The sequence below is a fragment of the Mesoplodon mirus genome (genome assembly GCF_964341445.2).
Source record: "Mesoplodon mirus genome assembly, chromosome: 6".
Classification (NCBI taxonomy): domain Eukaryota; kingdom Metazoa; phylum Chordata; class Mammalia; order Artiodactyla; family Ziphiidae; genus Mesoplodon; species Mesoplodon mirus.
In genome coordinates this window covers 23,484,521-23,511,319 of record NC_138982.1, presented here as the reverse complement: position 1 = coordinate 23,511,319, position 26,799 = coordinate 23,484,521, and the positions used below count along the sequence as shown (strand labels likewise).

General features: G+C 40.3%; 1 protein-coding gene across 2 annotated transcripts in view; it reads left to right on the top strand.

The window, feature by feature from the left end:
- LOC309806948 (ubiquitin-conjugating enzyme E2 E2) overlaps positions 1 to 26,799 on the top strand; it is a 357,479-nt gene that overhangs the window by 306,339 nt on the left and 24,341 nt on the right. For both annotated transcript variants that reach the window (XR_014294465.1, XM_082626045.1), the window contains one exon: positions 260 to 407. Coding sequence is in view for 1 of the 2 variants with exons in the window: in XM_082626045.1 (XP_082482171.1) it covers positions 260 to 407 (148 nt within the window). In the remaining variant the exon portion in view is untranslated. The remainder of the gene's footprint in view (positions 1 to 259; positions 408 to 26,799) is intronic.

The window sequence follows — 26,799 nt, the reverse complement described above, 5'->3', positions numbered from 1 at the left end:
ATTAACATACACACCCTACTATATTTAAAATCAATAACCAACAAGGACCTCTACTGTATAGCACAGGGAACTCTACTCAATATTCTGTGATAACCTATATGGGTAAAGACTCTGAAAAAGAGTGAATATATGTTTATGTATAACTGAATCACTTAGCTGTACACCTGAAACTAACACAACACTGTAAATCAACTATAATAAAATTTTATGAATAAATAAACAGTGTGTCTATTTATATCAACTTTACATTTTCTTCTAGGTTACCTTCCGAACCAGAATTTATCACTGTAATATTAACAGCCAAGGCGTGATCTGTCTGGACATCCTGAAAGACAACTGGAGTCCGGCGCTCACCATTTCTAAAGTTCTCCTGTCTATCTGCTCTCTTCTTACAGACTGCAATCCTGGTAAGGGATTTGTAATCCAGTGTAGAACTGGAGCTATGCAAAGCTTGAATGTCCGTCCTTAGTAAATTGTTTACCACTGCCAATACTACCGCTAGCACTATTATTTTTATTCTTATTGATCTTAAATTTTCCTAGTTTGTAACTGCTTTCTTTTCCAATTCAGTCTGGTCATTGGTCTTTCGAAAACTTATTATTTGCCAAGAAGGAAAAAGCATAGTGTGATAAGCATGAATGAAAAATCGTTTTAGATGGGGAAGTGCATTTAAAGAATGTGTTACCTTCTGCTTTCAAATAATAATAAAAATTCAAATTGAATAGCTAGATGTTTAATTAGGTGCCTACCAGAAGATGTTCATTTGGGAAACGTGGGCTATTAAAATCCGACAGCCACCAGGCAGCACCACACACACGTCACCATTTTCGCATCTCAATAATCATGCATCCTTACAAGCTATTAGGGCCAAAAAACTCCTGAACTAGGAAATACCCAAAAAGTCAACGAGGAGATACAGCTTCCCAGGAAACCTGAAAAGAGCCTATGGCCAAGCCCTTGAGGCTTGCTGGTATGCTTAATGCTGAAAATTCTTACTTCCTGTTTTCCTAGATGCGTGATTACATGTCTTTGACCAGCTTCTTTTAACTAAAAGACTAACCAACTGCCAATTTTTTTACATATTTGGGTGTATTTTGGAAAATACAAAAATCCAAAGGTTTTTCACTGGGGTTTTCATTGATGTTCTCAATGAGAAATTCTTCATTGAGTAGTTAATTAATAGTCTTAATGTTTTCTGAGATTCCATCTACTATGATCAGGAATGAACTCACTAGATAAGTGAAGTTTTAGATGAGAGAAATGGCAAATGGGAATCGAGGTCTCTCTTAGGTCCCTGGCTGGTTAATAAAACATGAAGAAATTATCATCTTTTCCATTTTTGTATGTTTGTTGTTTTTCAGTAATAAAAATTTTTTTAGTGAAGGCATTTAAAAACAGAATCTAATTAAATTGTGATATTGTAGACTATATATAACAAATTAATGGTTTTAACACCAAAAAGAAAATATAGTTGTGCAAGATCATTATAAAATTTTTTTAATTAATTCATACTTCATGCCAGATAGTGAAGTTCAATCATGATGTACTAATTTAAAACTAAATGACAAATACTTTGTTTTTTCAGTCTCACTATTCCTATTTCAATCCTATTTGTCTCTGTGACACCGTATAACCTCATTTGGAGGTCTTGTCTTAAAAAGGCTTTTTGTGTGTGTGATATTTCCTTTTGGAGATGTTGCAACGTGGGACTACATCTGCCTCCCCACTCTCCAAAAAGTACTTCTTATGGGGTTTGCTGAAATTTGGAGAGGAGGGGTTTTTTTTGTTTTTTAGAGAAAAAATTTATTTTGAGAGGTAAGTCACTTATTCAGGAAACTTTTGGTGTCAAGTACACCTTAAATTCACAGTGTTATATGTCGGTTATAGCTCCATAAAACTGGGGAAAAAAGAAAGAAAGCAAAAAACACTTCTGAGACTCTACTATTTATGAGGCACTTCTGAGCCTCACACAAGATGAATAAGAAGTCTTCACTTCTTATACATGGAATAAGGTGTCACTTCACACTTAGAGAAAACTTGGTGCCGAGAGGCAGTCCTTACCCCAGAGGGAACCACGTGAGCTAAAAGGGACCCATCACCTCATTCTCTTCTCTATGGAGGTGACCCTGCGCTCCACCAGAGCCTTCTCTCAGCAGTCAAGAAAGGTTTCCGTTCCGTAAGTTAGAGTTTTTTCTGTGTCTCAGAAAATTAGAGACACATTCTGCAAAAAAAATAAAAAATCACCCCTGGCTAAAGCAAAATCACATAAATAGGATAAATAGGTTTTGAAAATTATGCTATGAATAGTAAGAAAAAACCTAAAGCTAGTAATGTTCCTTGAGTGTCACCAACTAGAGATAGCCTATCTGGTATAAGAATAGAATACTATCTGTAAAATACATGGTAACAAACTAAGTGTTCATACTTTAACACACATAAAAAAGGTTTCTAATCGGCACATCATTTACAGGTATGTTCACACTTCTAGGGTTTTAAACAAAGTTATCAAAAACAAGTCAAAAAAGTCCATTGTTTTGTTCAGTGGATTTATTACACACTTTTCTGGTACACTTCCTTCTAGTCTCTGTTGATTTTTCTCCCTAGATTTATGTTACACTTCAATCTAACCTATTTTCAAACAGTCACAAATGTAAGTTTGATAGACTATGAATAAAGATTTCCCCACACTGAGTCTGCAGACCTATTTTAACACCAGAAATGCTGTCAGCTCAGAAGTAGGCTTTGCATGAAGACACAGATTTAACCAACTTTATAAGGGCTCCCACTCTTGTTCCTACATGAAATGGGTTTTTTTCATCTTTTTTCATATTTTTCTCATAATTTACATTTGTCTCTTTCAAGAACTTTTGGTCCATTCAGAAACAGATGTTTTGTGTTTCAGTGTGGGGCTACACACCCTTTCTTGCGTGGTATTGATAGTCAACAGATGTTGATTTAAAAACCAGCTCCACTGTTTATTACTTGTGTGACCTTGTACCAGCCATTTAACTTTCCTCACCCTCCGTTCATTATATCAAACGGACATTATCCTCAGCTGTACCTAAATCACAGGATTCCTGTGAGTTTAAAATGAGATGGTGTATGTGAAAGCCCTTTGTAAGCATAATGGATTGTTCTTGATGTTATCTCTCAGAATTTCTATTTAGGACTCCAAATGGGCATCCATTTGATGTGATAAGTACCCTCTCAGCTGCATTTAACTGAGAGAAGATAGTATTAAATAATCTCTAACAAACACCACCTCCTCAGCATGGACCCCTTGGATTTTTTAATCTGGAAAAAAGCCTACTCCTGAATTAGTAGTGCCGAGACTATATTATCTCTTGGGAAAGATTATCTGTCAGGTGGCAGATGTCCAACCGTTACCAGCCAGGTGACGGGTGCACCAGGGGTAACTATTCTGTTCCCAGCAGGTCTGTTCTAGGCAGGTCTCCCTGTTCACACTTCACGGGGGTGTTTATTGGGCCTGCTGTGACACTCTGCTTTGTCAGGCATGGCTGGCTGCCAGAGTATGGCTGTGACACACTGCTGGGAGCAAAGGGACAGCCAGAGGAGTGGAGGTTGATGGGCGCAAAAGGTCAGCACCAGCCTCCCAGATCCTCTGACTGTGGTCCTGCTTGGTGAACATGATTTAATCCATGAATTGCTGAAGTTTACAGTAGTAAACACATTTCCATCTTTCATGGCAGAGCCCCTATGTGCAAACACTCTATTCTCAAGCGTATATAAAATTTAAGCTCTGTTCTATTTAATGTCATCTTTCAAAGTTTGTTTTTGCTGTTTTGTGGTTGCCTTTTCAAACTCTTAGCTGCTTTAGCATATCCTTTATATGAAATCTGTTGATTTATTATTTAAAATCTGCCTATATAATGGTCTTCAGGCCTATTAATAATGGGTATTTTCCCTCATACAAAATGAACTATCCTGAGAACACTGACAGTTATGAGATAAAATAAGGTCAACAGTTTTCCTGTCCCAAATGCTTTATTCACAGAGTAATGTCCAGAAATATTACTAATTTTTTTTCATAAATCTGCGTAACATCTGGCATCATTAATCTCAGTTCTTTCTGCTCTACTACTGTTGCTTTCTAAAGTGTTATGAACTTGTTTGATTCTTTTGTTGTGGTGGTGGTTCCCTAAGTGCTGAAATGGAAGATGTTGGCATTTCATAATATGGGAAAATTCTGAAAAGACAACTTGGTGGTTATAAACTTCTTTGTTCCACACTCTCAGTTCCTTTGTACCTAAGCCTCTGTTTCTGTGGTGTGTTCTTAATAGAACCATCCAGGCCTTTTTTTTTTTTTTTTTTTTCTGAAAATCTCTACTGAGCTGCTAAGCTTTCCCCTTCATTCTGACTGTGGCCATCAGGCTACTAACTCCTCTCTGCCTCGGCCTTCTGGTCTGTAAAATAGGCATAATGATAGTGCCTACCTCAGGACACATCATGAGATTCTTATGCTCTTGTGAACTGGTTTGATTCTAAATGCGATTCTGACACTGTATCATGCAAAAATTCTGCCCCCCAAAACATATAGCACTTAGGAGATAATCGGAAATTGGAAAACCAAGTATTGGATATTGAGGAATGATTGCCAGAAATTTTTAGGCATAATAAAACAGAATTGTGATGCTGAATTATTTATCTGTCCTCTCCTTTTAGAGATCCATACTGAGTGCTTTGCAAATACACTCTGTGTATTTCATTCCCTGATAATCTGCTTCACACTCCAGGCTGCCTGCGGTGAGCCTGGCCAGCAGGGTCCCGCGTCCATAAACAGCCGAGAGGTCTTCGTCCACCACTTTTCAAGCAGGCAGAATGCCCCAGGCCAGGTCACTTGAAGATGCTCTGAGCACACCCACAGTCGTCACACTCCTCCCCTCCCCCCATCATCTGCCAAATGAAATCAAGGATCGGTTACTCCCAGTCTCAGATTTATGCAGATCTTTATTAGAACAACAAGTGGAGCTAAGAATGGCAGCTAATTAACCCTCTGCCTTACACAGCGATTAAGCCAAGGGTGCACGCAGCTGCAGCTTCCCTGGTGAGAGTTCTGTTCTTCCCAGACGCAGCAAACAGAGGGAGGAATCTGCTCCCCGGGACCCTTTGATAGGATTCAAATGCCCTCCTCCTTCCCCAGCATCACAGCCCTTAGCTCCAGACCTCTTATGGCCTGTTTTTAACCAACTAATACAATCCTTATCCACCAGTTGTCTCAGATACATTAACTTTGATTGTTACCAATTGCTCGTCTTTGCCCTGGTTATGATTCCGTAGTAAATTGTGTTACTATTAAATATTAAACTTTTTGATAGTGACTGCTGAGGGGTGGGGACCATAAAATAGGATTAATTATTTCAACACAGATGTATTTGTGTGGATTATTTCCACTACGTTTGTGAGCTCTTAGGCTGATGCAAGGTACACAAATGGAATTTAAGAGAATTCCGTTGCTTACAACAGCAGCGTAAACCTTGCTTCCGCATACCCCATTCTATTCCTACACTTGAGAACTGGCAGAGAACAATTTATTTGACTGACATTTAGGGAAAGCTGTAAAAGTGATAAGCCTACCTGTTTTCAAAGCAGGCTATCTTAACAGGAATGCAAAAAAAAAAGTTGATTTTTCTAGAACAGACATTACAGATGGCTACGTAGACATCAGATATCTTCTGATACCTATGACTTTTTTTTTAAGTGAGAAACTTATAATGTAGAAATACACGGTACCACATACAGCTAACTTCAGGCTATTTTCCTTGTTTGTGAAGAATTGGCTTCTCTTCTAGAATATTACATGTTGAATTCCAAAAGCCATTCCAATCAGTACTTCCAAATATAGATGTAAATAAACTATAATTTGTAGTCATTTGTCTTCCCTGACGCCTTGTACAAGAAAGAGAAAGCTGTAGTTATATGTAGTTAATTAAACTACCTGGTGTTTTAAATACCAGGAGTTAAATGGGGACCAAAAAAATGTATAAAGGGCCTTGGGTTCTGGCTCAGTGTTCACTGTAGACTCCTGGGGTCACTGCCCCCTCTTGCCCCATCAGTGCCCATAAGCTTACTCAGGTCAATTTGGAAATATGCTGTCTAGGGTGTGGAGGTTCTAGAAGAACTGAGGCTTCATTGAGAAGGATGAATAAAGCCAGGGAATGTGCATCATTAAAAAAATGATGTTTCAGTTTTGTGAATGAAAGAAGTTTCACAGAAATTATTCTATACCATCATAAATTAGGTTAAAAAAAACCAGAAAATAGAAATTCTGAGATATTCACCTTGACCTATATATTTATAATTGTGACTCTTGAATGCTATTAAAAGGATTGTTTCCCTACCTTGTCACTCTGTAAAAAGAAACCCTTTATAGTTATCTTACAAGGTATACTGGTATATAATAATGAAACTGAAAGATCCAGTTGTAACATTTTGTCAAAGGATGATTTTCTAGGAAATATAGAATGATAAAGGAAACTTAAAATTACCTGATCATGGGTTCAGACTTTGGATTGCCATGTAGTGAAATAAGGGAAAAGGATTCCTCTTTGAGACAAAGAGTTGCCAGGTAAGGGTTGGGGGCTTTAGTGTGTAGGTGAAAGACAGAGGTGCAAGTGTCCTAATCAGCCTTTGGTGTTTCTATTGATGATTCATGTAGGCAAGTCTTTTTTTGTTCTTTTCTGGCTGTAGACATAAAATAAACTTTATTTTTAGAGCAGTTTTAGTTTTACAGCAAAATCGAGCAGCAAGTACAAAGTGTTTTCATATACACACACCCACAGCCTCCTCCACTGTCAGCATCCTGCACCAGAGTGTACATTTGTTACAGTCAATGGACCTGCATATAGGGTTATCCCTCAGTGTGCGTAGATTATGTTAGAGCTCACTTCTGGTGTTGTACACTCTACGGGTTATGTCAAATGCATGATGGTATGTACTATTACAGCACCACATAGAATAGCTTCACCGCCCTAAAGTCCTCCATGCGCCACCTGGTCATCCCTTTCTCATCCCTAACCCCCAGCAGCCACTGATCTTTTTCCTGTGTCCATAGTTTTGCCTTTTCCAGAAGGTCATATGTTGGAATCATACAGTATTTACCTTTTCAGATTGGCTTCCTTCACTTAGTAATATGCATTTAAGGTTGCTCCATGTCTTCTCATGGCTTGATGGCACGTTTCTTTTTAGCTCTGAAAAATATTCCATTGTGCAGTTGTAGCACACCTTATCCATTCACCTACTAAAGGACACCTGGGCTCTCTGTTATTTTCCATGGATCTATTTATCTATTCTTTCACAGCGCCACACTGTTTTGATTACTGTAGCTTTATAGTAAATTTTGAAGTTGGAAAGTGTCCGTCCTGTGACTTTGCTCTTTTTCTTTAATATTGTGTTGGCTATTCTGGGTCTTTTGACTCTCCATATACTTTAGATTCAGTTTGTCAATATCCACAAAGTATTGATAACTTGCTGGGATTTTGATTGGGATTGTGTTGAATCTATAGGTCAAGTTGTGAAGAACTAGCATCTCGACACATTGAGTCTTTCTATCCATAACACAGAATAGCTCCATTTATTTAGTTCCTTTTTGATATCTTTAATCAGAGTTTTGTAGTTTTCCTCGTATAGATCTTGTACACATTTTGTTAGATTCATACCTAAGTATTTCCTTTTATCGGGTGCTAATGTAAATGATACTGTGTTTTTAATTAAAAATTCCACTTGTTCATTACTGGAATATAGGAAAGTAATTGACTTTTGTACATCAACTTTGTGTCCAGTAGCATTGTTATAATTACTTATTATTTCTAGGAGAATTTTTTTGTCTCTCAGATTTTCTACCTAGACAGTCAATGTCATCTGTAAAAAAATACAGTTTTATTTCTTCCTTCCTAATCTGCATACTATTTTTTTCATTTTCTTCTTTCCTTCTTCTTAGTTAGGACTCCCAGTGTAATGTTGAAAAGGAATAATGAGAGGGGACATTTTTGCCTCTTTCCTGACCTTGGTGAGAAAGTGAAAACTTCCTCACCATTAAGTATGATGATTGCTGTAGGTTTTTTTGTAGATTCTTAAAATCAAGTTGAGGAAGTTTCCCTCTATTTCTAGTTTGCTGAGGGTTTTTTTCATGAATGGGTGTTGGATTTTGTCAGATGTTATTTCTGCATCTATTGATATAATCACATGATTTTTCTTCATTAACCTGTTGATGTGATGGTTTTACATTAATTCATTTTGTAATATTGAACCAGTCTTACACACCTGGGATAAATCCCACTTGGTAGTGATGTACAGTTCTTCTTATATATTGTTGCTAATATTTTGTTGAGGATTTTTGCATCAATGCTTATGAGAGATATTGGTCTGTAGTTTCCTTTTCTTTTAATGTCCTTGTCTGGTTTTAGTATCAGGGTAATGCTGGCCTCAGAATGAGTTAGTAAGTATTCCCTCTGCTTCTATTTTCTGGAAGAGATTGTAGAGAATTGTTATAATTTCTTCCTTAAATATTTGGTAGAATTCATCAGTAAACCCATATGGGCCTGGTGCTTTGTGTTTTGGAAGGTCATTAATTACTGGTTCAATTTCTTTAACAGGTATAGGCTGTAGACAAGTCTTTATCTAACATAACCATCATTTTGCTATCTTTCCTGAACAGCCAATGTGTCTAGGTTAAAAAGAACATTAGCTGCTTATTATTCTTTTGATAGATCATTGTCCAGAAATGCTGACCTCCAAAACCTTTGTTGCTTTCATAGTTAAATATATCTCCTTCATAGGTTTGGTTCTTTTAAAGATGGCAAAAACTAAACTTTACCATATTTGTTGATATATGGGATGAGATGCACTTAAAATGTGCCCATAAAGTTTCACCTTCATAACTTAAGAAAAGGGCCATTGGGGAAATTGCTCCCAGTGGTAAATATGAAAATACAGCCTTGGATTTATCATCCTCCTGTTTTTTTTCTGGCTTCCATTTCCTTACCTCTGACCTAGGGAATAGCTGTGACCAGGGAAGAGCTGTGCTTTGGTGTTCCTAAAGCAGGAAGATGAATCCTGGGGTCGCAACTGCAATTCCGCTCTCTTTTTAACCATTATGGAGTTGTCCACTCATCCTTTGTAAGGATTCTGATTGGTGTGTCCCACGACAGCGTGTACAGTAAAAATCTCACTATTTCAGTATAATTAAGAAAAGGTCAGCCTGATTAGTTATTTTTTAATGAATTGTAGGAAATTTTAAATGAGTGAAGCCCGAATACTTTTAAGCATATATAGGGAACATTAGTAAAATGTTGAGACTGGATGCCCTGTAGACTCTGCTTTACCAAGGAAAGGGGTGAAAGTGGGTTTTTCATGTTCAGAAAAATAGAGAAAATGGTTATAATTAACCCTAATATATCCCTCACCTAATACATATTCAAAACTTACCTTTATTTAGGGCTGAGGTATTATTACAGGTTAGCAAGTACTCTTTTAGACAGGCTGACTAGTCTCAGATAATATTGCTTTCCACCATTCATTTTCACGGCAACCCTTTTTAAAAGGGATGAAACAGTCAACTTCAGAACGGGTTGTTGCCTCACAATTATTATTAATATTCGTTACTGAAGGGTGCAGGGTGTGTTGCTGTGGACAGTAGGCCACTGAGTGAAGTCTTGTTTTTTTAAGGAGAAATGACGATAAACTATTTAAGTAACACATGTTTGAAATCATTACCATGCACTGTAGTGTTTTAATATGGAAACTTTAGAATTCTGAAACATAATAAAACACCTCTAATTGTCCAGAAATGTACTTGTGTGGACAAAACATCAGATGATTAACAGTTTGCCTTTTTAATTTGGATATTTGAGATTGTATTGTCTGGGGAGAAATATCATAATTATGGGAATTTGAAGAGTTAATGTAACCCTACCAATGTCTGGCACCCTTAACAGATCAGCAGTCATCTTTACTTTTCCTTATTTTCTAACTCAGCCTTCAATTCAAAATTGGGCCTGGGGGCTTCCCTGGTGGCACAGTGGTTGAGAGTCTGCCTGCCGATGCAGAGGACAGGGGTTCATGCCCCGGTCCAGGAAGATCCCACATGCCGCGGAGTGGCTAGGCCCGTGAGCCATGGCCGCTGAGCCTGCACGTCCAGAGCCTGTGCTCCACATCGGGAGAGGCCACAACAGTGAGAGGCCCGCGTACCACAAAAAAAAAAAAAAAAAAAAAAAGCAAAATTGGGCCTGGGAAGGGGCTGTCAGTAACAGCATGTGCAATAATTCTTATATTAAAAAGAAGATGCTTCTAAAATGTCAGACTAATTATTCCTATCCAACAGCAATAACTTCTTTCTCTTTTTCTTCTCTTTCTGTTTGTCCTTTAAGAGATCCTGGAGCCTCATGCTTATTATGGGTGTTGAATTTCTGGTTGTGTCATGTTGGTGAAGAATCCTGTACTAAGCAGTACAGGACTTCCTTTAAACCACAGGCATATGTCTTTCCACAACAGGTGTGTTCCTAGGAAAAAATTATAAATCAAAATATTTTTGGTGTATTTGAAGAACTTTTCTGCTGCAGCGTAGCTTATGGAGGAGCGAAATGAAGCACTTTTAAACTTGAGTAATGAACGCCCCCATTTGTTTTTTCTTAAAAATGCAAGAGTTTTTGCCCCCTAATTCAGCACTGCCTTTCCTTTGAGGGCATTTCCCCAAATTAGTCATATTGTTTGTGATATTCAGGTGCCTAGGCCAGCTGACAGAAGCCTGCCAGCCATGTGCCCAGTGGGCAAGCATGTAGGTAGGACCTTTTCGGGGGACTTAACATCAGTGAAGAGCTTCGTGGCCACACCTTACCCTGGTGACTGACTCTTGTGCAGACTGGCTCCTGTGATGGAAACGTGTTCATCCACAGTCTAATACAAATACATAAGGGAAATTAGGATAAATGGAGACATAGAGGACCTGTCTTTACAGTATATTGAGCTTTGGATGCCAGCGTTAGGTTTTTAGAAGAAAAACTCTAGAAAAGAGCACTCAGCTACAGTGCATGAATAAATAACCCTGCTTCACTCGGGCAATGACACATAAGAGTACCAGCCACCCCTGGTCCTCTGTAGAAGGGTGCATTTACCTGAGGAATGTGTACGGTTTTTATCTAGGCAAGGGTCACCTAGGGCTGGTGTATAGTAACTTCAGCCTTATCCAGAATAGTTTTGAGCCTGCAGAGAACGCATGCTTTCAGTGGAGTTACATTCCAAATACTGTGAAGAGGGAATTCCCTGGCAGTCTGCGGTTAGGACGCCGAGCTTCCGCCGCAGGGGGCCCGGGGTCAGTCCCTGGTTGGGGCACTAAAATTCCTCAAGCCACGTGGCGTGGCCAAAAACAAAACAAAAACAAACCAACACAAATACTGTGGGTAGCTTAGAGCTGGGATTCATCACATCTGAGTTCAAAACAGCCTGTGTCTAGTTCGGTAAGTTTTTAAGTGAAAGGTTACTGTTTGTGGGAGGGTTTTGTTTGCTTGTTTGTTTAATTCTCTGGAAAAGTGATTTAAAGTCGCAGTTATTCTAACCAGGCAAAGAAGCCTTTGATTTACATGCGAGAGTTGCGTTTGGGGAACTCAGTTCTAGCCATGGGTATATTCATAGTGTTCATCATGGAGGAGGGTATCTAAGGTGAAAAAAAAGGGGGTTCTAGATGCATGTACTCCTTGATTATGTATCTGTAGTGGCTCTTTCTTTTTTCAAGTGGAAATATCTTTAGTGTATTTTCTTGTAAAAATAATGCATGCTTTTTAATTTTTTCTTAAATCAACTGTCCTTTAAATGTAAGTATTTAATTTTCCTTTGAGGCTCTTTGCACTGCAAACTCCAATTCAATGGGACTCAGCAAAGTATATTTGTCAGTTAAATTTGTCTCATTATAATATGGTGTAGATTTAGACTCACTGACCTCAACGTTTTAGCCCTGGCTTTGACCCACTTCTGCTTAGCATTCCCTGTGCATATTTTCTTATCCCTTAATTAATATAAATCTAGACATGGATTAGCTGTTGCTACACATTTTGTTACAAAGTCATCTATTGCTGTCCCTGCAATAATAACCTGTAATTTATTGGTTTGGAAGTTGATCTCATTAAAAAGTTGCTGTATATATTAACTCGTGATGGAAATTCTCTTCGATCTACTTTTTAGAAAATGTCACTTGGGAGTTTTCCTTTTTAGAAATCACCAGTGATCTCTTTTTTCTTTAGAGAAACACGGAGGAAATGATGGGGTGGTCTGAATCAGTACTTATCCATTTCTACACTCTCCCCAAACTGAAGTCTTTCTCCACTAAAATCAATTAACGAATGTTTTTCTTAGTGTCAGAATTTAGTAAATTGTCTGTTTTTGAGGTGTTTTTCTCCCCATAAATTGTCTTCAAATCTTTAACATCTGATGGTTTTTTGGGAATTGGGTAAAGCTGCTGAAATATCTGTTCCGTCCTTGTCAGTGAAAGGCTCTGAAAACACAAATAAGAAATTGAAAAGCGAAGCAGACCCTCCGTATAAACAAGCACCATCTTTACTCGCATGGAAATGTGTCTTTTACTCTTTAGCCAAAGAATGATTTAAAGACTATCTTTCCTTTACTTGAGGAATTTCTGAAGAGTCGAGAACATTTAGGGTAGATCTTAATTAACTTTTTCTTTATTATTTCTTAAATGAAGGTCATTTAAAGATAAAGATTACAGTGGTGGAAAAAGGGCTCATTCATTCTCCTGAATCTAGAGTAAAGCAAGATTCGTTTTAAATGATAAGGAAGGAATTATGCAAGACTTGTATATTTTAGGTCAAAGGTCTTTCCTATTCCCCTAGATAACCTCTCCCCGTGGGTTTTTGTTTTGTTTTGTTTTTTTACAGTTTAGGACCAGTAATAAGTTTCTCACTCTTTAAAATGAGCCTTCCTTCCTTCTGTGCTCCCATCTTTTTTTACTTTGGTCGTGAGGTAGCACAGCACTGATTTAATGCTTAGTCACCATCACTCCGTTAACCCTTATAATGAATATGCATACTAATTACACTCCGTTAACCCTTATAATGAATATGCATACTAATTATACGTGCTGCTTTTCTGTACCTCTGTCCATGTTCTTTATTATGACTTACTCTGTTTCTGCTGTAATCATTTTATTGAGCATAAATATTGATATTTTATTGCAAATCATTTGACTCTTTTTGGGCAGAGTAAGGCATATATAAGAGATTAAAGTTCTCCTGTGGTAGGTTCAAGGGGAACATTTCATAACGACCCAGCACTCGCTGTTTGGCTTTATTTACAGCTTCAGTCAGGAGAAACATAACTGCGTCAGGCTCTGCAAAGTGGTTTCGTTCCAACAACGAGAGGTATTTTTTTCTGTCTGTTGTCCAGCTGTCCTGTGGTCTGTAGGTCTCCACACACACGGAAAGGTACCCGCTCTTAATTCCAGGCAAGGAATTTCCCCGGGTGTCTTTTCTGTCACTTAGAATATGTAGAAATGATGAGATGATTACGGAGCTGGGACTAGTCTGTGTCATTCTCTTAGATCTTCACTATATGCCACTTTTTTCTTTTCTGGCTGCACCTCGCAGCCTATGGGGTCTTGGTTCCCTGACCAGGGATTAAGCCCGCGCCCCCTGCATTGGAAGGTGAAGTCTTAACCACTGGACCACCGGGGAAGTCCCTGAGTTACGGGGTGTTGTCGTCGTTGTTTTTCTCTATATGCCACTTTTGAAACTCCAAGTGCTATTTCTTGGTTGGTTAATTTCTTTTGCAATTCAGACTTCTCTCCCCATTCAGTCCGTATCTGTAATGTCGTGGTTTGTTAATACTTGTTGTTGGTCAATGGGATCATTCTCACATTTCCTATCAGAAACACCAATACCTGGTTTACGAATGACATAGCATGGATTTTACCTACGGTAAATTTTAAAAGCGGATACACTTTTAAAATGTGATAACAGCATGAAACACCCTCCAGGATGTTGACCGTCCCCCCACCCCGGCCTCCCCGACTCGGAAGGACCCCTCAGCCCAGAGGCCATGGGCCCCGATAGCTTTTCTCTCAGCCCAAGTCCCCGCGTGGCTGTCACATTCCCCGTTCAGGTGACCCTTCCAGGAGGACCACCTCTGAGATCACTGACACCACCCCAGAACACCGGGAAGGCCCCTCTGTGATCACACTGGCTGTTAAAGCGTCTTTATGCACAGAGGACTTGTTGACGAAGCAGCTCTGTGAGAAAGCTGGAGGGAAGAGTGATGCTCTTGAGGGAGAGCCCTAGACTCTCTCCTCCTGCAAATAGAAGCAGCCAGTGTCCGGTGAGCCACACTCCCACAGCGGCCTGTTCATCACCGCCTTCGGAAGAGCGCCACTTTCAGGGATCCTAGGAGAAAAAGTGGTCGAGGAAGAGAACGGACCACATCAGAGGTCATCCAAAAAGCAGTATAACCCAGATCATCTTTTGAAAGAGACAGGTGCTGGAGCTTCACAAATGCTTTCTTACTCACCTTTGACCCACCCTCATTAGCCCAGGGACTCTGCTGCGCTTTACTTCCTGGGCTTCATGATATAAAAACAGAGCATCTCTGCACAAACCCCACCTGGGCCCCAGGCTCTAATTTGACTCCTCACTCAAGCGTGAAGGGCCCCCCTATCCTCCGAAGCAATCACTGAGCTGGATGCAGGGCAAAGTGAAGGGGACCAGCACATACTTATCTCTTGAGGACAGAGCTTTGTGGTGGTGTCTCCTTGGTTATTCCTTCTCCTTTCTGCCTTTCCCTACTAGGCGGTCTCTTCTCTCTTATATGTATTTCCAGCCTCTTGGTTTTTCTGCTGATTCTTCTCTTTTTCTTTTCTTTTTTTATCCCTGTTGGTCACCGGCTCTCTCCCTCTTTTTTTTTTTTTTTTTTTTTGTGGTACGCGGGCCTCTCACTGCTGTGGCCTCTCCCGTTGCGGAGCACAGGCTCCGGACGCGCAGGCTCAGCGGCCATGGCTCACGGGCCCAGCCGCTCCGCGGCATGTGGGATCCTCCCGGACCGGGGCACGAACCCGTGTCCCCTGCACCGGCAGGCGGACTCTTAACCACTGCACCACCAGGGAAGCCCGTCCCTCTTTTTTTTTATTCAAGTAGGGTACATTTACAATGTTAGTTTCAGGTGTACAACATAATGATTCAATATTTTTATAAATTATACTTCATTTAAAATTATTACAAAATATTGGCTATATTCCCCATGCCGGACAGTATATCCTTGTAGCTTGTCTATTTTATACATAGTCTTTGTATCTCTTAACCCCGTCTCTTTTCTTGCCCCTCCCCCATCCCTCTCCCCACTGGTAACCACTAGTTTGTTCTCCATATCTGTGAGTCTGTTTCTGTTCTATTATATTCGTTTGTTTTTTTCTTTTTTAGATTCCAGATGTAAGTGAAAACATACAGTAGTTGTCTTTCTCTGTCTGACTGACTTCACTAACTATAGTATTCTCTAGGTCCATACATGTTGCTGCAAATGGCAGAATTTCACTCCTTTTTATGGCTGGGTTAAGGCTTCATCATATACATATACCACATCTTCTTTGTCCATTCATCTGTTGATGGACACTTAGGTTGCTTCCATATCTTGGCTATTGTGAATACGCCGTTATAAACATTGGGGTGCATGTATCTTTTTGAATTAGTGTTTTCATTTGCTTTCGATATATACCCAGGAGTGGAATTGTTGGGTCACATGGTAGTTCTGTTTTTAATTTTTTTAGAAACATCCATACTGTTTTCAGTAGTGGCTGCACCAATTTACATTGCCCTAGGGTTCCCCTTTCTCCACATCCTCACCAACATTTGTTATTTGGTATCTTTCTGATGATGGACATTCTGATAGGTGTGAGGTGATATCTCATTGTGGTTTGGATTTGCATTTCCCTGATGATTAGTGATGTTGAGCATCTTTTCATGTGCCTCTTAGCCATCTGTATGTCTTCTTTGGAAAAATGTCTACTCAGGTCTTCTGCCCATTTTTTAATCAGGTTGTTTGGTTTTTGATATTGAATTATATGAGCTCTTTACGTATTTTTCATATTAACTCCTATGAGATGTATCATTTGCAAATACCTTCTCCCATTCAGTAGGTTGTCTTTTCATTTTGTTGATGGTTTCCTTCACTGTGTGAAAGCTTTTAAGTTTAATTAGGTCCCATTTGTTTATTTTTGCTTTTATTTCCCTTCTCTGAGGAGGCAGGTCCAAAAAAATATTGCTTAGACTTATGTCAAAGAGTGCATTGCCTATGTTTTCTTCTAGGAGTTTTATGGTTTCCTGTCTTACATTTAGGCCTTTAATCCATTTTGAGCTTATTTTTATATATGGTGTGAGAAAATGTTCTAGTTTCATTCTTTTCCATGTAGCTGTCCAGTTTTCCAAGCACCACTTATTGAAGAGACTGTCTTTTCCCCGTGCTGCTCCTCCCCTTAACTTTTTTAACCTTTCTTTCACCCAGCAAAATGTTAATTTTAAAAAAAGAAGAAATGAAATGAAAAAAGAAGGAAATCCAAACTATCCTTTTGATTTATTTTTGTTTTGAAAGAGCTTTATTTATTAGTATCTCCATAACCAGATGACTTAGCTTGTAGTGTCTGTTGGCCTAGGGTAACCTTGGAATATTCCATTTCACTTCATGTGCCAAGTGGTGACTCTTGTTCTTCTGGTATGCCAGGGCAGGAGTGGCCCGACAGCTCTCAAAAGGGCTATCGTGTCAAGTCTGAAACTGTGGCTGAACACTGTGAGTGGTGTCAGAGCGGGCGCCGTTCGCAGCCAATACATACCTTCTTAATACCATGGCCTCTTTCTCCAGCTAACCAGCTTCTTTTTATAATCTAGTCTGGAAAATATATTAAATACAAAGTCCTATGCTCTGTAAGTACCACTGCCAAAGCAGTATCATGCACATAGCACGATGATCTCATTTTGATGTTCTTAACATCTTTGTCCTGTGTGTGGATGGCATTTTTGAACACAATAAAGGTTATACTTTGCCATGTTAAAGAAAATATTAAGTCAAAGGAACCAGATTATACCGAGTTTTGAAGGTGTCAGGAAAACAACAGTGTTGCCCACCTCTTTCTCTCACTAGATAAGTCGGTGTACTCATTTACGAATTGAAGACAGTGCTTCTGACCCTGACTGTCTTGCAGTGTTATTGTAAAGACACAAGGGGCTATGTATCTGTAAACACTTTGAAGGCTGAGTATCGTCGTACAGAATGTATTGAACTGAAGGCCCATGTTAACTCTGCAAGGTGTGATGACCTTTGAGATGTCTAAAAAAACAATTTTGTTTCTTGAATAAAATCTTTAAATTGCTCCTTCATAGTTCTATGAATTTGGAGTTTCACGTGTGACAGAATTTACTTTCTAGAAGGAAAATAATAAGAGGAATGAATTATAAATCAAGCTTGACTTAATGATTTCAATTTGCTTTAGTCTCCCATCTTTATAATCCAGGTAATTTAAATATTCAGTGCTATCCTCTGTCATGTATTAAATGAAGTATAAATCTGCTTCTTTATTCCCAGCACCCATAATGCACAAACTGTATGTCCTCATGCAACCCCATCCAACCAAAAAACTCACCAGGGAACTTTGTCTTATTTCAACCCAAGCCTTTATTAATCTTTACTGCCACCCATCATGTTCCTTTGCTCTTACCTTGTATAAAATATAAGTCTCAGGTCTAAAGACAGCTTAAAACATATCAGAACATTATATAGGATGGCAAAGTGCACAGAGAGAAAGTTCCAGAGATTGAAAAGGGATTTGAGTCTGCGCATATATCAGAAGAAGCCACCTGGGACCAGCGAAAGAGCCTCCACAGAGCAGAAGACACAGTGATTCCTGGAGCTCACACAAGACTCTCTGTGAATGGAAACACCTCACAATAAACAGGAAGTCCCCAGAAGACATTGCCGTAATAGTAAGGGTAAGTTAGCTTTGCACCAAAGGCTATTCTGGACCTGTCCTAACAAAGTTGAAAAACAAGCATGAAAGAATCAAACTTTACCTAAATAAATACATACTAGAACAAAGTACAACATTCTTTAAGGGAACAGAACAAATTCCACCACCCAACAGTGTAAAATTCACAGTGTTGTACATCCAAGAAAATAAGACTGGGCATTTTAAAAGCAGGAAAATGGAACCCATAACCAGCAGAAAAACTAATTCATAGAACCAGACCCAGAAATGATAGAGGTGATGGAATTAAGTAGGCAAGAATGCTACAATGGCTATTATAAATAAATTCTGTGGCTTAAGAAGGTAGGGGAAAATTCAAACATGATGAGGAGAAAAACAAAGTGTTAAAAAGATGCAAATGAAACTTCTAGAGATAAAAAAATACAGTATCTGACATAAGTACATTGGATGGGAGGAACAGCAGGTTAGATGCAATAGAAGAAAAGATCAGTGAAATTGAATGTAGTAATAGAAACTGTTCATAATAAAGCAAGAGAAATAAAAGCCTAAAAGAAATAAAATGAACAAAGCTTCAGTGAGCTGTGGGACAACAGGAAGCTATCTAACATACTTGTAATTGGAGTCCCAGAAAAGAGAGTCAGGAAAGAAAAAATATTTGAAGAAATAATGGAACTTCCACTTCCAATAACAGGGAATGCATTTGCTCTCCCACCTAAAACAACCAAACAGATTTGACTGCATAAAAATTTTTAAATTCTATATGGCAAAAACGCCACAAATTGTTGACAGATACCAATCTTGCAACATATACTATGGGCAGAGAGTAGTTACTGTCCCTAATATAGGAAGAACTACAAATCAACAAGTAAAACACCAGTGACTCAGTAGGAAAAAATGGCCTAAGCAAGCAATTCAGACCAACGAAATGTGACAAAGAAACATTGGAAAAGATGTTCAGACTCTAGTAAATACTGACTAAAATGAGATTTCCCTTTTTAATCACTGGATTGAGGAAAGTAAAAAGATTAATGACATCCTATATGGGGAGTGTATAAGGAAAGACACAATTATACATTGTTTGTAGGACTGTAGATTGGGACACCATTTTTCAAGGACAATTTGGAGGTACCTGTCAAAATGTAAAATGCACATAACCCCTGGCCAGCAGTCTCACTTTGGTGAAGTCACCTGTAGTCACATGTGCTCATGGATGTACATACAAGGAATATTCCACAGCATTGTTATAGCACAGCATTTGCCATTGTGAGCAAAATGCTGGAAACGTTCTTTTTTTTTTTTTTTTTTTTTGCGGTACGCGGGCCTCTCACTGCTGTGGCCTCTCCCGTTGCGGAGCACAGGCTCCAGACGCGCAGGCTCAGCGGCCATGGCCCACGGGCCCGGCCGCTCCACGACATGTGGGATCTTCCCGCAATGGGGCGCAAACCCACGTCCCCTGCATCAGCAGGCGGACCCTCAGCCACTGCGCCACCAGGGAAGCCCTGGAAACGTTCTTAATGTTCATCATTACAGTATGGTTAAATAGATGCTTAATGTAGTCATAAAAAAGGAAAATGCACAATATGATGTACTTCGATCTTTTTTTTTTTGCGGTATGCGGGCCTCTCACTGTTGTGGCCCCTCCCGCTGCACAGGCCCCAGACATGCAGGCCCAGTGGCCATGGCTTACGGGCCCAGCCGCTCCGCGGCATGTGGGATCCTCCCAGACCGGGGCACGAACCCGCGTCCCCTACATCGGCAGGCGGACTCTCAACCACTGCGCCACCAAGGAAGCCCCTTTGATCTATTTTTAAAAACTGACCTTGCACGTACACATAAACACCTTCAGACATATGTATTTGACTATAAATGCATAGAAAAAGTGTGGAAATACACATATCAAACTGTTAAAAAACAGATACTCTTGGGACTTCCCTGGTGGCGCAGTGGTTAAGAATCAGCCTGCCAAAGCAGGGGACACGGGTCCGGGTCTGATCCCTGGTCCGGGAAGATCCCACATGCCACAGAGCAGCTAAGCCTGTGCGCCACAACTACTGAGCCTGCGTGCCTAGAGCCCATGCTCTGCAACAAGAGAAGCCACCGCAGTGAGAATCCCGCACACCACAACGAAGAGTAGGCCCTGCTCGCCACAACTAGAGAAAGCCCATGTGCAGCAACGAAGACCCAACGCAGCCAAAAATAAAACTAAATAAATTAATTTTTTTTTTAAAAGCAGATACTCTTTGGGGAGTTAGAATTTGACAGTTTAAGGTAGGAGAGAAGGATTTTCATGATTTACTCTTACATTTGTTTTACGATTTGAATTTTTAAGTAAATAATTTAAAAATAAGTGTTGGTAAATTAAAATGAGAAAAGCTGAAGTTAAATTTTAGTTAATAATGGTTAAAATAGTATATTTTATATTATGTGACTTTACCACAATAAAAAAACATTTAAAAAAATTTTAGTTGATAGAAAGGCAGCCTTTTAAGTTAGTTTATGAAGCATTATTGTAGTTTTTAATTAATATTTTCAAATTTATTCAGCTCTTTTCTTCTTGATATGTAAATGCTTAAGAATTGATTAGCATGGCTTTTGCTTAATTAGAACCAAAATATTACCTGTTAAACTGGTCAGAAATTTATGTTGGCTGTAGTAGAAATGTGCAAATATTCAGACTTGCAGTAAGTTTTGCTTACTTTGTAAATATTCCCGGTACCCTTTATAATTTTAAAGCATCAGTCCCTTTCCGTTCACTCCAGTCACTGATGATTCATTCCTAAAATTATGAAGTTTCCGTCTTTGTCTTGAGGAATTAACTTCTTTTTTATAAATAATTAGTAATGTGTATATTTACTGCTCACTTGTACTATGTTCAATTTACAGAGAATTAGAAACTCATTAGGAAATAAACATAATAACACATTTCAGAATTACAGGAGAATTTATTTCCACTTGCTTCAAGGGGTTTTGGTAACGAAGTGTCGCCTCAGCTCCTCTTGACCGTCAGCAAGGTGACTCCTCGGGACGGCCCCTTGAGAACAGGAAGCATAGGGACAGGCATCACCCTCCATCTGCTGGGCATCAGGAAGAAATGTAACCTCCTGTTCCTGTTGTGGTCTTCCTAATAGAGAATTAGAATGCTTTAGCAGAATTTTTCATTTTTACTTCCAAAATGTATGTTATATATTTATTTTAATATAGCACCCCAGTGACATACATTGCCATCATAGTAATCAACCACAAGATAGGATGGAAAATTTTTTCACACCAAGAAGGAAATCCATAAATGGCTATGAGGTTTTCTTCTTAAATGTTCTCTCATCTAACATTCTTTACATAGTTATAGAGATGGTAGTTGTCATGCAGTTTAAGTCACCAAATAAGTGACGGTATTATGATCCTTATGCTCTCATCTCTCCCCCTGAAAATCTGTTTACAGTGTAGATTTTCTATTTGTGGCCCAAGAGATAAAATTTAGGTCTGACTTCATGCCTTAATTATGCATGACCAGTTGGGCTTTCACCAGCCACTGTTTGATTGATTTCACTCTTGGTGAAAATAAATGTTTTTATGGCAGGAAGAAGCTTAGGCCAGGGTCTCAGTAAATCCTGCTTAGTACCAAAGTGTGAAGGCTGCACATAGTACAGTGTCTGAACCGAAGGTGATCCTTAGGCATCTCTCAGGGACATCACTGGACTCAAGGGGAAAAAGAAATGTCCTCCAGATTGTCCCTGGGGAGGCCCAGAAACATTGCCTGTCAAGAATCACCATCCAACAACGATTTGAATGTACTTAATGCCACTGAATTGCACACTTGAAAATGGCTTAAAATGGTCAATTTTATGTTATGTGTATTTTACCACAATAAGAACACTTTTTTAAAGAATCGCCATCCACTTTCTAAAAGCAGCTCCGTAGAGACACCAAACAACTTACGCTAATGGTTAACCTGTCGAGTGACAGTCGGACCCAGGTTGCGAAAGACAGGAGAGGGATGTTGAGAAGCCCTTTCTGCCGCTGCAGCTGGAAGGGAATCAACCCTGCAGCATGAACACCAGGCAGCAGTGAGGCGACTAGTGGCCGTTGACTTCTTCCCTTCTTTTGCTGGGTTTGGTGATGCGAATGGTGAAAATGGTAATAACACAGCAGCAGCAGCTGGCCAATTTTGAACCTACTGAGTCCTGAGCACTGTAGTCGGTGCTTCTCATTTTGTTTAACATATTTTTATACAATTTTTAAAGGTTACTTTCCATTTACAGTTATTACAAAATATTGGCTATGTTCCCCATGTTGTACAATACATCCTTGAGCTTATCTTACACCCAGTAGTTTGTACCTCCCCCTCCCCCTCCCCTATGTTGCCCCTCCCCCCTCCCCACTGGTAACCACTAGTTTGTTCTCTATATCTGTGAGTCTGCTTCTTTTTTATTGATACAACTAGTTGTAATTTTTTGAGTCCACATATAAGTGATATCATACAGTATTTGTCTTTCTCTGTCTCACTTATTTCACTAAGCATAATACCCTCCAAGTCCATCCATGTTGCTGCAAATGGCAAAACTTCATTGGGTTTTTTTTATGGCTGAGTAGTATTCCATTGTGTATATATATATATACCACATCTTCTTTACCCATTCATCTGTCAGTGGACACTAGAACATTCTCTAACACCATATTCAAAAATAAACTCAAAATGGATTAAAGGCCTAAATGTAAGACTGGATACTATAAAACTCCTAGAGGGAAACATAGGCAGAACACTTTTTTTTTTTTTCTTTTTTTTTGCAGTACGTGGGCCTCTCACTGCTGTGGCCTCTCCCGTTGCGGAGCACAGGCTCCGGACACGCAGGCTCAGAGGCCATGGCTCACGGGCCCAGCCACTCCGTGGCATGTGGGATCTTCCCAGACCGGGGCACGAACCCGTGTCCCCTGCATCAGCAGGCAGACTCTCAACCACTGCGCCGCCAGGGAAGCCCGGCAGAACACTCTTTGACATATATTGTGGCAATATTTTTTTGGATCCGTCCTCTAAAGTAAAAAAAATAAAGGCAAAAATAAACAAATGGGACCTAATTAAACTTAAAAGCTTTTGCACAGCAAAGGAACCATTGACAAAACAAAAAGACAACCTACTGAAGGGGAGAAAATATTTACAAATTATATGAGCAATAAGGTATTAATATCCAACATATATAAACAGCTCATACAGCTCAACATCAGAAAAACGAACAACCCGATTTAAAAATGGGCTGAGCTTGAATAGACATTTTTTCCAAAGAGGAAATGCAGATGGTCAACAGGCTCATGAAAAGGTGCTCAACATCACTAATCATCAGGGAAATGCAAATCAAAACACAAATAGCAAATGTTGGTGAGGATGTGGAGAAAAGGGAACCTTCATAAACTGTTGGTGAGAATGCAAATGGGTGCAGCCACTGTCGAAAACAGTATGGAGGTTTCTCAAAAAACTAAAAATAGAGCTACCATAAGATCCAGCAATTCCACTCCTGGGTATGTACCTGCGAAAAACAAAACCACTAATTTGAAAAGATACATGCACCACAATGTTCATAGCAGCATTGTTTACAATCACCAAGACATGGAAGCAACCTAAGTGTCTTTTTTTCATTTAATCCTCGTAACCACCTTATGGGGTGGGCACTAATGTTATCTACTTTTTGCAGGTGAAGAAACAGGCCCAGAGAGGCTAGGTGATTTGTCCAGGTAAGGGTCAGAACTGGGGCTTCCATTCAAGGAATTTGACTCCAGAGCCTGTGCCCCTAATAGCTGGTCATACTGCCGCAACCACGGCCTCTGTGTGACACAGCTGAGGTGTAGCTTCTCTACACGGACAGCACATTGACGCCTTAAGCTCAGTCACTTGGATGTCCAACAAACATTTACCAAGCTCTGGTTCAGGCCCAAGGCCAGAGCAGGAGGAGGGAGTAGTTAAAATACTTAGGTTAAAGTCCCTGCTCTTGAGGACATTCAAGTACAAGAGTCTGACAGTGAGTGAGAATCGTCACAGAAATCCAGAAGTTGGGAGCAGCAGTGTTGTTCGCCACAAGGCCCACAGTGACCAAGGATGGAAGAAGGCCCCTGCCGCAGGATGCCTGCTCTGCCAGGATGTCCTGCAGGTGGAAGCCACTCCCCGCCATCACAGCCCTGTGGCTGGAATACAAGGTGCTCCTCTCAGGGAGCCCAGAATGCCTTTATCAGCATTTCTACAGTGTCCACCCCTTAGGCTGGGAAGGAGACTCACAACACAGCTGATTCAGGGGGTGGAGACTTGGGGGGCGGGGTATGAGGGAGCAGTGACTCAGCTCTTTCTCAGTCATCAGCTTCCCTGAGCAGGGTGGGTCCTTGACACCCAAACACATTAGACCCAAGAGGTGGACTTCCACAGTTAATTCCCCACCCCTCCATCTGCCCCAGACAAAGGGGCCTTGTCTCCTTGAGGCCCCCGGTTCAGAGGCCCCTAGTGACCTGTACAAAGAAAGCATGAGGAGGAAGAACAGAGCTCTGTGTGGGCAAGATCCCAGAAGCTGGGTTAAGACCAGTCACCCTCACACGCGGCCTTGTTATTAACTGATTCATTCATCACAAGAACCCACTGCAGCAAACTCACATGCGAGTTATAAAAGGAGCACATCACACTCAGAATCTCCAGGAACACGATTTTCATGGCGGGCTCAGGATTGGCCAGCTCGGAGGGAGGCAGAGGAAGCGCCCTTTGTATTGATAGTTCTGAAGTACGTCGGCACCTTCATACAACAGGAGTGATATATAAATGCTCCCTGCATATATTCCGTGCAGGGTCCATTTTTTCCTCAGCAGAACATCTGCCAGTTTTGACATTGGTTGAGTCCAGGGTTCCAGTGTCTTTTCCAAGGTCCCTCCAGCTACAGGACATCTTGCTCTCGGCATTGTACCAACTCTGCAAGGCTCCCTGTGAACAAATGTCCAGGGCTTAGCAGTCTTTTCAAATTATTCTTCATCTACCCCAATCTTTTAACAGTATTCCTCGACACACTCCCCTTCATACAAACTAGTCTCACAGATTTCTGAATGTAAAATAATGTTCCTGTTCACTTTTAGTCATTTAAAATTAGCCTATTAATAGCCTTTGCAATTATTATTAATTACTGTAATTTTAGAGAATCCTCAGTCACTCGAGTCAACAGATATTTATTTTTAGTGTCAAAAGTTGGGAAGCACTGAACTAGGCACTGCAGGGGGTTCTACAGGGGCTACAATCACAATGGCAGGACTATTCTTCCAGCCACTTAGAATATAAGGGAGGCTGGGTCAGAAATTCGGGAAGTACAGAAATAACGTGCTTCCTCATTGGACTTGGAGAGGGTACGATTGAAGAGGATGAGGCGCCTGGGGGAGGGTTATCCCGAGGGCATAGGACAAGGAAAAGAGGGGATGCGGATGTGAGGACGACAGACGGGGGGGCTCGTGTGTCAGGAAGGGATGCTGGAGATGGGAAACATGGCTACTGTCACCGGCCCCCTGGCACAGGAGCAACAGCCTCTAAGAGTGTGCTGTGGATGGAGCTGTGTCCTCCCCAAAGCTCATATGTAGGAGCCCTAACCCCTAATGTGACTGTATTTGGAGATGGGGCCTATAAGGAGGCAATTAAGGCTAACTGAGGTCATAAGGGTGGAGCCCTAATCCAATAGGATTAGCGTCCTTATAAGAAGAGAACTCAGAGAGCTCACTCTTTCTCTCGCTGCCCTGTAAGGACATGGGGAGAAGGTGACTGTCCACAAGCCAGGAGGAGAACCCTCGCTAGAAACTGGCTTGGACGTCTAGCCTCCAAGACTGTGAGAAGTAAATTTCTATCGTGTAAACCACCCTGTCTGTGGTGCTTTGTTATGACAGCCCGAGCTGACTAGTACAGGGCGTAATCAAAGCTCCCGTCAGAATGTTGGTAAAAATACTCTGCATCGTTTACCAGTTCCCAGGGGACTGTGGATGTTGATGAGACCGAGATTCCCTCAATTTACTGGGGACGCAACAGTGTCTACTGGCCTCAAAGAAGGATCTGGTGTTTGTTTTCTTTCAAATTTTAGCCATAAGGGCAGGAATCGATCTTCCTCCTCCTGTTCTTTCTTACTCCTAACAGGATACCCAGCATTAGGAAAGGGTCATGGCGACCATCTGTTTAACTGAGTTAAGATGTCACTATTATCAAGCACGAGGTCAAGACGGTCTAAACAAGGAAGGTCACCCAGGAGAGGTTTAGGGTCTGGACACTTCTGCATTTCCAAGAGCTCGGCAGTCAGGACAGCACGTGCCTCCATGTGGACGTTTCCAGTCTGCAGCTCAGTGTCTGCACAACCAGGAACTTGGGTTCTCTTCCTTATGAATAGAGTCTGGATCACTATTTCTTCTTTACAATAACTTCTTTATAAATTATACTTTTGCACTTTTAAGAATATAAGGTTCTGTGCCGTCTCCATTAGCTGACTTCACCTCTCCATCCATTTTCACCACATGAATGCGAGCACAGTCTGAAATGCTCTCCAGCCATCATCCAAGGCCTTGAGCAAGCAGCTATGGCCATCAATCATCCAGAAAAACATTGACCTCTAGTTGACTAAAATTCTAGAAGCCCGCTTTCCTCCATTTCCTGCTACTTCCAGCCAGTCTTTTAACTACCAACACATTTAATAGTTCCAGAAGAGTCAGTCATCTTACAGCAAAATGAATTTTCCAAAATGTATTAATGGTATTTTCCACTAATATAAAATTTTAATTTTTAATATAAAGAAAAAAGAAAGTTATTTTCTGAATTTTAATAGACA